Source organism: Aegilops tauschii, chromosome 2 (genome assembly GCF_002575655.3).
Source record: "Aegilops tauschii subsp. strangulata cultivar AL8/78 chromosome 2, Aet v6.0, whole genome shotgun sequence".
NCBI classification, from domain to species: Eukaryota; Viridiplantae; Streptophyta; class Magnoliopsida; order Poales; family Poaceae; genus Aegilops; species Aegilops tauschii.
Window position 1 is genome coordinate 143,598,307 of NC_053036.3, and position 14,597 is coordinate 143,612,903.

Below are 14,597 nucleotides of genomic sequence, written 5' to 3' on the forward strand. Positions count from 1 at the left end.
CACCACTGAGCCCAATGCTAAAAACTGGCTGTTTACTTTGATGGAAAGCTTGCCGCCTGACAAGTTTGTCCGTCTGGCGGTCATGACGTGGTCAATTTGGCATGCCCGCCACAAAGCAATTCACGAGGCAATCTTCCAAAGCCCCCATCAGACACATATATTCATCAACAGGTTCATCGACGAAATTGGCATTGTCAATGATGGAAATAGGCGCCCACGGCAGACTGGGGCTCCAACTCGTGAACAGCGCCAGAGCCCAAAGAGGCCACCTCCTGGATATTGCAAAATACATGTTGACGCAGGTGTTCGTGCGAGAAAAGGAGGATCAGCGGCTGCAGTATGTAGAGATGAAGCAGGGAACTATCTTGGGGCCTCAGCTTTGGTTATTGAGGGTGTCACGGACCCAGCGTCACTGGAAGCGTTGGCATGCCGCGAGGCGCTGTGCTTGGCGGAGGACTTGAATATCCAAAGTTTTATTATTGCATCAGACTGCAAACAGGTAGTGGCAGATATTGGTCGAAGCGCTAGAGGGAGATATGGAGCGATAATCAGCGAGATCAACCTCAAAGCTGCCACTGTTCAATGTAAATTTACTTTTGAGTGTCGTGCAAGCACATAGTTTAGCAAAATTTTCACTTTCTAGAGGTCCTGGTCTCCACGTCTGGTTTGGCGTTCCTTACAACCAGAACCGTATCCCACTTCATGTGGCTTTTGATGAATAAAGTTGATTTCACCCCTCAAAAAAAAAGGGGCACACAAGCGAGTTGTCAGGCTCGCTTCTAGCCAGCAATAAAAATAAACGAAATGACAACGAGCACTCCAAATACACGAATCTTGACAAGGAGTTAGATGAGAGATAACTGAATTAACAAAACATAAAAAAACAGTTTACATCAATCTTATAGCAATTAATCATGTGCTTGAAGACTTAGATGTGAGGTAATATATTGCATCTAGATGTGAATAGCAACCCCTTTTTTATTTTACTTTATTATTATTTATATAAAATTTCTTTTGAAGCATTTTCCTTTTTATAAGTTTTTTTAGTAGAGAAAACTCCAATCGCATCCCTATTGGGCCTGGCGTTTGGAAGTTTTTGTAGGCTTCATCTTGTGGAAGGTGGGAATAGAAGGGCCCAATGTTAACAATACTCTAACGAATACCAAGTCCAGGCAGTTGAGGCCCCGTGCTCGGCCGAACCGCCGTTCAAACTCACCGCCGCATCGCCCGCCACAAACCTTGCTCGGCTCTTCCCGACCCATCAATCAGCCGAACATCTCGGGCTGGCTTCCTCTCTCCTCTCCGTTCCCCACCCCATCTCGACCCCGCCGTCAGATGGCGCCACCGCCGGCCTCGTACCCCTCGCCGCACCGGCCGGCGCTCCGGCCGGGCAGCCTGCAGCGCCTGCTCCGCCCGCCGGACCCCTCCGACACCGACGACGCCCCCACCCCGCGCTCCCGCTCCCGTGCCCGCTCCAACGGCCGCGTCCTGCTCCAGGTCACCAACATCACGCCGGCGCTCACCGGCGCCGACCCATTCTCGGGCCACCAGGGCTTCTACCTCCGCCTCTCCGACTCGTCCCGCTCCTGCTACGTCTCCCTCCACGCCGACCACGACGACCTCATCCTCGCAAACGGCCTCCACATCGGCCAGGTCATCGAGGTGGACCACCTCATGCCTTCGGTCCCAGCTCCCGTGCTCCGCAGCTTCCGCGTCCTCCCGGGCCGGTACCCCTGCATCCAGCACGACTCCACGGACGACGACGTCGACGCCGATGCCTGCTCCGCCCGCGCCGAGGTCAAGGACAAGGAGGTCGTCTCTGAGCGCCCGCGTCCGCACAGGCCCTCGCCGACGCCGCCTCTCCCGGAGAGGAAGGCGTGGCAGTCCGGCTCCCCTGCCACGATGGGCCACGGCCACAGGTCGCGGTCGTTCACGACTCTGTCCGAGGCGTGCGCGGCGGCGGTAAAGCCGGTGAGAAGGAGCGAGGGGGAGCGGAGGGGCGCCGATTTCCTGAAGAAGGTCAGGAAGATCAGCGCTGCGTCCATCGACGGCAACAGCAGCGACGTCGACGATGACGAGGACGAGTCGGACGTCTCGTCGTCGATTTCCACCACGAGGAGGAACTGGGATTTCACCGGCAGCATAAGACCCGTCGCCCCCCGGAGACGCAGCAACAGTGTAAAGCCATTTCTCTAATTTGCGTGACCAATTTTTTTTCCCAAGAACTCAACCTTCTAACTCAATCAATTTTTCATTTTTGTATGCTGTAGATATCTCCAGGGAGATCAGGCCCAAACCAGAGCGGCACGGCGAATGACCCACTGGAGTCGGTGAGAAGGAAAGCCGAGAAGGCATTTAAGGTGCTCTCCAAGAGGAGCGCGCACGCCTCAAGCAAGACGCCCAGAGAGAGCTCCAGCGCGGCGGGGACACCGCGGAGCACCGGTGCGACGAGCGGGATCCGGTGGTGCGAGGACAATGTGCTGTGGAGCTCGCTCTCCTCGAGCTTAACGAGGCATGGGAAGGTACATTCTGTTGTCTTCTGTTCCTGTTATCTGAAGAAAGTAAGTTCTGTTTGCTGATAAGACGGCCTGCGATTTCTGTTCCAACAATGGCAGGAGGCAGTGAAGCAGAGAGACATGGCGCTGCAGACTGTGCTTGATGGACTGCTAGAGGCATCCACCACGGAGAAGTTGATAAAATGCTTGAGGCGAGTAAAATCGAAAGCTCATACAAACTTGATCTGAATCTTAACAGACACTAGCCAAACTCATTTCATGTCTGATCCCTCCTTTTGCAGTACATACTCTGAACTGCAATCTGACAAGGACGACGACCCAAAGGAGCTCATCGACAGGTTCTTGCGCTTCTCCCAAGAACTGGACCATGCCATCTTCGTCGCTCAATCACAGACCAGGCTTCGTCAAGCCAAGTCAGGTGGTTCCAATTCGACCTCCTCGGCTTCGGCCAAGGCTGCCATGAAGGCCGCGCTGGACAGGAAACAGTCCGCCATCTCATGGGTCAGAGCAGCCATTGAAGCCGACCTCTCACCTCTCTCCAGCCATACAAGAGTCACCTCTGAATCCGCAAAGCCATCGCCGTCTGAATCAAGGCCTGGCACCCCACGGCTCTGCTGTTCCAAGACAAAGTGCAACTGTAACAGCAAGTCCTCCTCGAGGAGCAACCTGAGTGCCGCCATGGACCTGGCCGTCGCGCTGCGGTCGGAATGCAACCGGTGGTTCCTCAAGTACATCGACAAGTTCCTGGACGACGTCGAGAACGAGGCCGGATACACGACGACGTGCGATTCGCAGGTCGCGGGGCTTCTGCAGCAGCTCAAGAGAGTGGACGACTGGCTCAACCATGTGGTGCGGCACGAGCGGATGCTTCCGGGGCCGGGAGACAGAAGCAGCAGGGACTGCGTGTTTTCCGAGGAGGAGGAGAACGATGCGTGCGAGAGGGTTCGGAGGAAGATATACGGGGCGCTCCTAAGGCATGTCCAGTATGCTGCGACAGCGCTAGAGAGCATGAATAGTGTAGTAACTGAAGAGGAGAATTAGTTGCTAGTGGCAGTAACTAGGTAAGCTCTAGACAGAGACAGAATGGACATTTTTCAGACGTTAATGTAAGTGGATCATCGTCACACATCAAGTAACATGAATAAGTGTCTACTATGACTGAGGGAGCTCGAGCCACAGAAAGAATGGGCATTCAAGGAGGTGTTCTGGAGGTTATGGTAACTGGCCATTGAAAATCATACCGGTTTGAACGAAGTTTGTGCAAATTTAGCAAATTTTACTCGGATTTAAGCGACTTCCAAATTTTGTTTGAATAGTTGGGTGGTAAAATTACCGGCGGTAACTGGTGCCCCTGTATATTTTCTGCCCTTCCGGCCTTCCTTTTTTCCCCAGTGTTGTTATGAAGTCATGCATACATTCAAATGTCAACACAGTTAATAAGTTAGAGTTACAAATCATAACCCTGTGACATGAAAAAGAAAGATCTGAAATGTGAAGCCAATCAAATCATTGTGACCTTTGATCATTTACATGATTATGATACTTCTTTGTATAACTCCCAGGAAATTCCAAGAAAAGTATGAAGCAAAACAAGTATAGTTACATTATACATGTATAATGATTGGAACTATATATAAGGACCAGAATCAATTAATCCCTATGCAGTTCGGTGTTAGCTAGTGCCACATCTCCAGAGTGGTATTTATTTTTGCAGAGCAGCGATGTGCATCTCAAGACTGCTGACGTTAATCCCATTGTAAGCGAGGGGTGCATACATCCACATGTCGTCGGAGCTCAACAACTGCACATAAATGTTCGATGAAAATTTAGTACTTTTGGTTATGATAAATATTTGGTCAGATTGACAAGGAAATGTAGATGTTGATGTTACACACCTTAATCTGAAGCTGCATAAACTTAACATACTCCACTGCTTCCTCTAGCATTGTACTGATGTCAACCTGTCAGGTCAGATTAATCCAAGTTAGACCTCAATTTATCGTACCAAGTTATATAGGTACAAATTATAGGTCCTTGCAGACCAATACATCCCAGACAGGAACCTACCTTTGTTCCATTGGGAACCAAGTTCTGCAGGGTTTTCAATCTTTCATTGATCCTCTCTCTCCTTTTCTGCAGAATTGATATCAATTTACACCCATTAGAATTCAGAAACATTTATCAACCATGCACCCTTTATCATCTTTTTTGTTGCACTTTGTGATGTCGTGTGCTGAGTACTTACCCTTGCATAGAGGCTCTGAGGATCAGTTGCTGCTCCACGGCTGGCTCTGGTGCCCGTCTTTTTCGAGCTCGACTTGGCGTTGCCATCCAGATCCCCATCTTCTGAGGTGCAGCTGCTGGAGCTTTGAGGATCGATGACATAGGTTTCGTCGCCTTCGATGTCGTTGCTGGTGAAATCCTTTTTGCCAGCCTTCTTGGCCTTCTTTGATGCCTGCATCGGTACATAATTATGATAAGTATGGATCAAAGCAACATTGCAACTGAATTAAGTGACCAATCCATTGAAATTTCTTAAAGCTTACCGTGGTGGCAGCTCTGGACTTCCTCTTGTTAGTCACAGGTGTATGATCATTTGCTGCTTCTTCACCTCCGGCTGGTGCACAGTTGCTGTCTAGAGGACTCAGATCCTCGCCGCCGCCGACTAGGTAGGGGATGTCGGTGCAGTGGGACTGGAATTCGGCATGCGGGAAGGGGTCCATCACCGGGAACTCAAAGCTCTCGTAGCCGTGTGCCGGATCAAGGAAACTGGTGACGCTGGAACTATGGCCTGGCTGAGGCTGGGGCTGTGACCAGCATTGTGGAGACACGTCGTAGTTGAGGCAACTGGAGGAGGAGTTGGAGTCGGTGTCGAGGCCAGGCAAGAACATGGCCGCCATTGCCTCCATGGACTCGTCCTGCTGCTCGTAGGCGAAGCAGTGGTGGTCGCCTCCGAGGAACTGCGACATCATGTCGGTCTCCATCGGCATGGCTGAACTGTAGGAGCTTTCCATTTCAGCTGGGAGAATTGGAAGGGAAGGCTCAACCGCTCAAGGCAAGGGAGGGGCAGAATACTAGCTTTAGAGAGAGAATGCCTTGACTTGAGTGCTTCTGCCGTGGGTCTGTGCAGGGTATTTGTAGGGTGCAGCCCTGCAGGGTGGCTTGGCCTCTATTGTTGACAAAGTACGGAAGCATGTACATCAATCACCTTATCATTCATCACCAAGTTGTCTGTTTGGAAGGAAAGAAATGTTATCTCTAGGGTCAAACCGTCCGTCCGTCCCGTGGGGACGCTGCTGAGGCGTTGCTGCCGGATTCTTGATCTTGATATCGACGGGATAAACAAGACCCTCATGCGCAATTATGCCGCGATGGTGTGCCGATATTGTTTATCGTCCGGGGAAGATATGTTTATGTTGGAGGTGATGAGGAGATTGGCTTGGCATTTGCACAATCACTCGTCTTGTGGGACGTGGGAAGTGGTGGCCGTGGTGGTGGTGAGCTGAGGGGTAGAGGTTGAGGCGAGAGGTTGGAAGCAGCCAGGATCATTATGGGAATTTAGTTCGTGTGGTTGTTATTGAGATCAGTAGATAGATAGATACCAGTTGATGCTTGTGTGATCTTGTGCTTCCCATGGAGGTTGCATTGCAGGCACTACTACGTTGCTGCCATTTCCTGTAACTTGAAGAGCTGTCAGATCCTCAACATGGGGGAGAACAGAATTTCTGCCTTCATTCTTAAAAATGCATGTGAGTTCAATTATAGCATTGCGATGTCGTTTTAAGATTGTGGCAAATTCTTTATGTAAAGAAAATAGCAGTAGCCACATAATTTGTAAGTGGTGGCCAATCTTGCAGTATGTACACAAAACAGCAGTGATCAAATAACTTGTAAGTGGTGGCCAATCTTGCAGTATGTACACAAAACAGCAGTGATCAAATAACTTGTAAGTGGTGGCCAATCTTGCACCAGGTACAAAACAACAATGATCAAATATGAATGTAATTAAGTTCTTTGCATGCTGAAGAAAGATACACCTTTTTTTGGCCAAACACATCCAAATCTTGGGGGGTGCCGAAGCCCTTACAAAAGTATTAAAAAAAACCCTTACAAAAGTATTAAAAAAAAACCCTTACAAAAGCATCCTTACAGAAAACTGAAAAACAGATCCAAATCTTTGGTGGTGCCGAAGTCTTCTTCCACCGGCATCTACTGGTGGCACGCCATGAGCAAACCTCGTTGCCACATGTGGGTCTCCGTCTCAGTGGACCAAACTTGTTTAAACCGAGTCTTAGCAACGACATGATATCAAGAGCTATATTTAAACATCGAGGATGCATATAGACAAATCATTAAAAATATAAGAGAAAAAGGAAAAAAAAGCAACAATGATTCACGCGAAGCTGCCACACCGATTACCCTTTACAACACTAGGACTGCAAGAACGGTTCTCCAAAAGCAACGCCTTCAGGAAGGGAACAGCGCGCTAACGCTGCTATCGCCAAATTCAAGCAGTAAAGGCCAGATCATGAGTTTCTCACAATGAAAACCGTAGTTCTGACCTTAATTGGTTATGTATGGCAATGTATCAAAGTAGTAAAGGCCAGATCAAACCGCAACAGAAGGCACGGTGAATCCTCCCCAAGCTCCCCACCGCGGTCAGCCACATGAAGTTTGCCTGGCAGTTTCCTCACCACTGTATGGCAATGTATCAAAGCAGTAAAGGCCAGATCAAATTTATAAAGCGGAGCGAAAACCTGTTGCGAGAGGGTGGACGGCCGCGGCAAGAAGATCAATAGCGGAGGACGCCGAGGGGAGGGATCTAGGGCGCCACCCGTGTCGCCTGTCCGGATGAGGCGTTAGGGCCCAATTGGCAAAGTAGATCAGAATCTCTTCTGAATCTTAAGATCGAAAGGTTATTCCATCAACTGCTCATTAATTGTACTCTGTACTTTGCAAAACAATTTGTGACGATAAGTTATATCCACTCGTCTGATTGGTAGTTTGGTACCATACGCTTACTTATGGAACTTATCATACTTTGCTTGTACTGAATTTCCGATTTAATTGTTGTTGTTGTTGTTCGGTACAGATCAATCAGCGTAGAACTACACTTCAGAAAATTCTGGACATATCAACGAGGCTTGTTCTTTAATTGTTCTGTGTACTTTGCAAATGATAGCGCAATCAGTCAACTTGAATCATCCACTTATATGATGGCATCCTACGTTGTTAACGGAAGTCGGCGTACTTTGTGTGTACTTACATTTCAATTTAACTTCACTACTTGATTAGTACAGTTCTTGTCATGATCAGAGAGAGAAGCTATTCTCGAAATCTGTACAGTACTGTTCTCTTAAAAAAATGGTAGCTCTAACAAGTCAATGGACAGATGGTTTGTACTGTTCTTGTCTCCAAGCCATTGCTGGACCAATAGGAACCATACGCTCTGTTTCTCAAAATTTGTTGTTTAAACGCATTGTGAACCCATTCTTAACTGGAAAAGGTTGTACCTTATTTGTAGCAAAAATAAAAAGATAGAGAGAGAATGAGTTCGCGTAACGTGTTTTGTCGGCTAGGGGTCAAAGATATGAAATATTTCTCTGCTTGAATATTTGATGTTAACATCAAGAAGAAAAGGAAACAAACATCACTGCAAGAGAAAACTGTAGTAAAATGCATACTACTCTTTTGTCCTTGCCCAGGCACATAACTTACTGCTAAGTGCTAAATCATTGTCAGCTAAGGCAGTTGACATTTGCTTGGTATGACATGACAGGTTGACATATGACTAATTAACAGCAATGTACTGATTTTTCTCCACTAATGTTGATTGACTCTTGGTTTACAAAAAGAGAGAAGGAAGTTTCCTGCTGTGTGTCATCATATCTCTGATTTCTTAAGATAGTGCGCATTTTGATTTAATCAAATATCCTCCCTCATGTGTTTCTCCTGTTATAGCTAGTGCATTGAACCTACTTCAAATTATGCGCACTTTCTCCCGGTTGATTACTGAACTGAATAAGTCTACTTAGAAAAACCATGCTAAATACATTGAACATTCTTAATTTCAGACAAGAGAGATCACAGCTGAGTTAATGCGGGAATAAAAAGGCTTGGCCTTGGCTGTCAGTGTTGTCACCAATCCAGGAAGCAAATCTGGTGTTGGAATAAAACCACACACTTGGAATCCTTCAGTGTTTGCCAGCACTCTTGGTCCATTGCATTGGGCTAGAATTACTACTCCATCATTTCACTAGCTAGTAAGCACTTGACCAAACATAATTATTTTTAATTGTGTGCAAACGTGCCCCTGCTCCATGTCAATTATCATATGGATAAGCTTAGTAATTTTGTCACTGAGATGCAGCTCAATTGCACTGATTAAGAATCGGTGACATCATTGGCATAACAAAAATATTAGCATATCAAGAAGATGCACGTACTACTCCCCAGAGAAGGGTTATGAAAAGGGAGGACAAGTCGTTTCATGATTGCCCATCGTTGTCATGTTTTGACGTGATTAAACTAGCTAACCGCTAAACCCTAACCACCTAGCATCCAATTAACTTCTTGTCTGATGTAACTAACTAGATGAGATAAACTAAAGCATTTAGTACAACTGATGGACCAAAAGAGAAGCCATGACATAGTTATTAAATTTATCAAGAACACTAACCCAACATGCAAATCTTAGCGTAACACGCAATCACAGAAAAATATACTCTAGTAGTTAACAGTTGCTCTTTTTTAAGGCCGCATTTAATTTAATAGCATATCATTAACTGAAAATTAATAATATCATATCGCTGACAATTGCCTGTGATTAAGTCTCGTGCTGCATACTGAACCATGCTAAGCTCTCAATTAGCTACTGTCTATAGCTTAACTAATCTTCTGCTCATCATTAGCAAAGAGAATATTCGACCCACTTGTTTGCCTCTACCATCGTTTGAAGAACCAAGTTAGCATTTGTTTTCGGCAAACTAGTAGTGAAGCCGTTGTCTCCTCCTCTTTAGAGGTCTCTTCTCAATGTGTTTAAGCTTGTTGCTTAAATACTAAAGCAGGAAGAATGTTATAAGACCTCATTCATTGTGCCACCAGCCCACTAATCTCTCACTAGCAAGTGCCAACATTTCAAATAGCTAAAGGCAAAACATTCACTAATTAAGTTAATAGTCGTACCATGAATTTTTTAGAGGTGCATATATTTCAATTTCTCTGAAAGCTAATCGTTTGTTATACTAGCAACACCATGGATGTTACTGTATTACGTGGAATTTTTTTATCTAAGCCCCATCATAAACATTCATGTCCATATGTTTATTGTGCACATGCAATGGTCATGGTAACAGGCGTTTCTTTTATGTGCAAAATAAAATCAGATGTTTGTTTGATAATATTACGCCCTCTGTAAAGAAATATAAGACCATATAGATCACTAGTACTTCTGAAATTATATGGAATATTTAGGGCACTTATCTTTGTGCTAAATATAATAATCAACCTACTCTCGGTTTGGCATCCAGTTCAATACTTTTTAAAATAAGGTGACCAATCTTACATTTCCTCAAGATAAACTAGGAAACAAACCGAGTACAAAATATTTACGAGAGACGTACAAGCAAGAAACTAAACTACATAATGTCACATATTACTAGAATCATCAGTAACACCGCCAGATGTCCACGAGCAACCCCCTCCCCCACTCACCCTGCTCGCGCAAGGAAATCCACCAATCCCTCTCATATGATTTTTTATTTATAGCATGGCCTTTTTCTCAAAAGTTGTGGGACTCTATGTATCCCTTTCGGCGAAGAGAAATTTCGCCATTTGACGATTCCGCCTAAATTGTATGCCATAACATAAGTATCTATACTAGAATTTAAGGACATTATACATATGCACCTCCACATACGAAAACAAAGGAGGATGACTAAAACAGTGATATCCATATACTAGAGGCAACATGACAAAAGGGGTTGCATGGTAAATCACTTGTGAAGTAAACCCCACCTTGACGAGGACTACATGACCCGAGTTGTCGATGTTTTGCCCTTCTCATCGAACAAGCCTATCCGCAACCTTGTCTTGCGAGGAATCGAAATTCTGCCATCTTGAGTTGTCAAACCGTTAGGGGAAGGCCCAAGCATTGCACGGGGAGTGAAGCACGAGTCGCGAGCAAGCTTTAGAGGAACTCCGCCAAGTTTAAGTGCCCACTTCGGATGGGAGCAACCGAGCTTCCTTGAAAGTTTGTGTCCAACCCCGTGACCTCACCAAAACAACACAAGACGCGAGTGAGGTTTTCAATATCTATCTTTATCGGCGCCATGAAAACCGCCGCATCATCGGCATGAAGGAAGGTCCTCCAAGTGGCTCCCCACTCTCTAATCTTGTGAAATAAACCAAGTCTTGTAGTCGAACCGAGTACTTGTTGGAGTGGGTTGATGGCGATGACAAATACGAGCGGCGATAGGGTTCCCCTTGGGCCTTGGTGAAGGTTGTGACTATGCTTAATTGGGGGAGGGGGGCACACCATCGAGAAGAATCCTCGAGAAGGAGATGCACAACAAGGCGGCGATCCAATCTCGAAATTTACTTGGAAAGGCTCTCCGCTGGGGAAGGCCGGGGATGCAGTCCCATCTCACCGAGTTGAAGATTTTGCAAATGTCAAACTTGAAAAGAAAGGACGAAGTTTTACTCTTATGAAGAGACAACACGCAAGGTTGCGCACGTACACAAAATTGTCATGGATACTTCTTCTCTTGATGAAAGCACTTTGGACAGTTCAAATTTGAAATTAGAATTTGTAGACTATATCATACACAGGCCATGTTCGTATATCGTAATTTTAGATTCTTGAAGATGTCCAAACATATTAACCAAGACCGGATGCACCATGAGCTAGCATTAGCATCTCACCACCCACTTCCAAGCTCTCTTCAATTTACCGAACTGGAGTTTGTTTATGGAAGATGCAGTTAGCCTTTGGTGTGCTACGGATCCATAAAATAATATGAGCCGTACATGAAAATAGTTTAGGTTACACGACGCCTACAAATGGATGTCAATTACGTGTATCTCCAGTATAATAATGTTTCTTAAACAATCCCATCACAAATACAGCTCCGCCGCAGTCGGCATGGACGGCAAACCTAGACACGCACACAACGCTTTCTCCAGGTACACAAATATCCCATCTGGCAAAAAAAGAAGGAAGATCTGGCAGGCAAAACGAATTTGTGCTATTTTATAAGTGGGTGAAATAATGCTGGCGATGATTAAAACCACCAAGAGTCCTCGAGATATTTCTTTTTCCAGTTTTGTTTTGTGTAAGTGCATGACTCGCCAAGTTTCCTGGAAAATCGATTTAAAAATCTTCCTGGGGAACTAGAGCTTCAAGTCATCGAAGTGCCACTAGTCCACTACTGGTTGTCTTTTCATGTGCAAGTTGAGGTAGGTGGGATCCTTGTAATTAATGAGGTTTCGGGTGCAGATATATCATTTGATCTTCCGAGCCACTTATCTTTTTGTTTTGTGAGATGGCCTTGATCATGCATATTCTACCTGGCTGTAGCTTACTAGTTTTCTTGTTCAGTCTATCTGCATTATTTCTTGCTAATAGATATATGTACTAATCAGTGCTATAAGTATTAGGTTATTAAGAAATTTTTGTTAAGCTTAATCTAGTTTAGCAACATGATTAGTGTGCTAAACAGAGCATATCACATACTACAGACTACAAACATCTACTCCCTCCGTCCCATAATATAAGAGTGTTTTTTACACTAATACAATGTCAAAACGCTCTTATATTATGGAACGGAGGGAGTAACATATTCAATCATGAAAGCACGAAGACAAAGCATAGTCAATCTGAACCCGTTCAAGTGATATCGCTTGCTCGTTGCCTCATTCTACGCTGCACCCAGGAAAATAGGAGCGGGTACAATAAAGTGACGGAAGTATGTTATAGAAATTTTCATATCACATTTGTATTGAGTTGGAGAAAAAGAGGAAGGGAGAAAAGAAACGGACTGTAGGTATTATAAACAGATGCAGCACGGGCTCTTAGGAATTTTGTGAGACAATGAGGTGAGCCAGATATCAATAAGGTACTATATTTTCATAGCTAAATATTATATGAGTGGGCGAATGTCCATTTCTGAGTCCAGGCTCATCTGCACCCGGTCAAGAAAAATTAACAAAAAGTCAAAAAAAATCCAAAAAGAAATTGCTGGTAAATAATTTGGTGCGAGAGGTGCGCTTTAAATTTCATATCAAAGGGCGACGAGGAAGAACCCTAGAGCGCCGCCCGCCAGCTCCCTTCCCCACCTCCTCCTCCTCCCTCGCCGCCGCCAAAGGGCGCGGCCGGGTGAAGCCTGGCCGGCGGCGGCGGCGGCGTGGCCTCCTCGTCCCCTCTCCCAACAGCCATGGCGCGGGCTGGCGCATCTGGACCGGGGTGCCCCCCTGACCCAGGGCGGGGCGACACTGCGGCGTGGTATGGCACGGCGGCGTGGCAGTGGCGCGACGGGCTGGACGGCGGCGGCTGCTCTGCCCACCGACGGCGCGGGCCGAGGGCGGCTTCAGTCGCGGGTGGCTGTCGCTTCATGGTTGGATCCGGCCAAATCTGCGGCGGCGTGTGGCAGTGGTGGTGCGTGCTCGGCGGCTCCGGTACTTGGAGCTCGCCGGGCGACGCGGGTAGGGCAGCGGCCGGGCGTGGCCGTTGCTCCGGCCGTGGGCGGCGGCGTGGGGAGGTCCGGCGTGGTGGTGGCCTCCCGGTGTCGTGGCGGTTTCACGGTGGCTCGGCGGATCTGCCTGCGGCGGCGGCCGGCTTCTTCGGCGTCGGCTCGTGTGCGATCGGACCATTTCGACCTTCGTCCCATCTTCTCGTCGCCCGAGTGCTACTTCCATCGAAGGGCTGGCCCTCTCCCAGGTGTGGTCCATCGCTCGTCTCGCGCCCGGTGCAGCAGGACCGAGCTCATCTCGCGCACGGTGCAGCAAGACTGACCTCTTCCCCCTCACGGTGCTGCAGGACCGAACTCGTCTCGTGCTCGGGGCTGCAGGACGGGTTCATGGATGCCAGTGCTGGCCGGCCTAGTGGGTCTCGACGCTGGGGGTCGCCCAACGACTCTTTGGTTGGGGTAGCGGCGTGCTACCTCTTGAGCTTGCGTTGGTTTTTCCCTTGAAGAGAAAAGGGTGATGCAGCAAAGTAGTGTAAGTATTTCCCTCAGTTTGAGAGCCAAGGTATCAATCCAGTAGGAATTGACGCGCAAGTCATGGAATACCTGCACAAACAAACACCAACTTGCACCCAGCGTGATAAAGGGGTTGTCAATCCCTTCACGGTTATTTGCAAAGTGAGATTTGATAGAGATGGATAAACGGTAAAGTAATATTTTTTGGTAATTTTGGTTTATGGAACGGAAAGTAAAAGATTGCAAAGGAAGTAAATACGAAACTAAAATTGTAGATCGGAAACTTATATGATGGAAAATAGACCCGGAGGCCATAGGTTTCACTAGAGGCTTCTCTCAAGATAAAAAATATTATGATGGGTGAGCGAATTACTGCCGAGCAATTGATAGAAAAGCATAAAGTTATGACGATATCTAAGGCAATGTTCATGAATATAGGCATCACGTCCGTATCAAGTAGACCGACTCCTGCCTGCATCTACTACTATTACTCCACACATCGACCGACTCCTGCCTGCATCTACTACTATTACTCCACACATCGACCGACTCCTGCCTGCATCTAGAGTATTAAGTTCATAGAACAGAGTAATGCATTAAGTAAGATGACATGATGTAGCGGGATAAACTCAAGCAATATGATGAAAACCCCATCTTGTTATCCTCGATGGCAACAATACAATACGCGTCGGTTCCCCTTCTGTCACTGGGATCGAGCACCGCAAGATTGAACCTAAAGCTAAGCACTTCTCCTATTGCAAGAAAAATCAATCTAGTTGGCCAAACCAAATCGATAGTTCAAAGAGACTTGGAAAGATATCAAATCATGCATATAAGAATTCAAAAAAGATTCAAATAATATTCATAGATAAGCTGATCATAA

General features: G+C 46.6%; 2 protein-coding genes across 2 annotated transcripts; one reads left to right on the forward strand and one right to left on the reverse strand.

The window, feature by feature from the left end:
* Positions 1-1,335: 1,335 nt before the first annotated feature.
* LOC109739182 (uncharacterized) lies at positions 1,336-3,997 on the forward strand. Its single transcript, XM_020298268.2, has 4 exons — positions 1,336-2,178; positions 2,271-2,522; positions 2,616-2,707; positions 2,798-3,997. The coding sequence occupies exons 1-4, from the start codon at positions 1,336-1,338 to the stop codon at positions 3,555-3,557; spliced, it is 1,947 nt and encodes a 648-aa protein (XP_020153857.1). The 3' UTR covers positions 3,558-3,997.
* A 17-nt stretch (positions 3,998-4,014) lies between these two features.
* On the reverse strand, positions 4,015-5,772 carry LOC109739183 (uncharacterized). Its single transcript, XM_020298269.4, has 5 exons — positions 5,063-5,772; positions 4,762-4,971; positions 4,584-4,649; positions 4,412-4,477; positions 4,015-4,317 (listed from the first exon to the last, which is right to left on the reverse strand). The coding sequence occupies exons 1-5, from the start codon at positions 5,528-5,530 to the stop codon at positions 4,219-4,221; spliced, it is 909 nt and encodes a 302-aa protein (XP_020153858.1). The 5' UTR covers positions 5,531-5,772; the 3' UTR covers positions 4,015-4,218.
* Between the last annotated feature and the right edge of the window lie 8,825 nt (positions 5,773-14,597).

What these genes read in the sequence shown, in the direction of transcription:
- LOC109739182 (XM_020298268.2), top strand. Translation starts at nt 1,336, where the DNA reads ATGGCGCCACCGCCGGCCTCGTACCCCTCGCCGCACCGGCCGGCGCTC. An exon ending in CCCGGAGACGCAGCAACAGT is followed by an intron (nt 2,179 to 2,270) that starts GTAAAGCCATTT and finishes TGTATGCTGTAG; the next exon opens with ATATCTCCAGGGAGATCAGG. An exon ending in GCTTAACGAGGCATGGGAAG is followed by an intron (nt 2,523 to 2,615) that starts GTACATTCTGTT and finishes CAACAATGGCAG; the next exon opens with GAGGCAGTGAAGCAGAGAGA.
- LOC109739183 (XM_020298269.4), bottom strand. Translation starts at nt 5,530, where the DNA reads ATGGAAAGCTCCTACAGTTCAGCCATGCCGATGGAGACCGACATGATG. An exon ending in CTCAGAGCCTCTATGCAAGG is followed by an intron (nt 4,650 to 4,761) that starts GTAAGTACTCAG and finishes TCAATTCTGCAG; the next exon opens with AAAAGGAGAGAGAGGATCAA. An exon ending in TTATGCAGCTTCAGATTAAG is followed by an intron (nt 4,318 to 4,411) that starts GTGTGTAACATC and finishes ATTTATGTGCAG; the next exon opens with TTGTTGAGCTCCGACGACAT.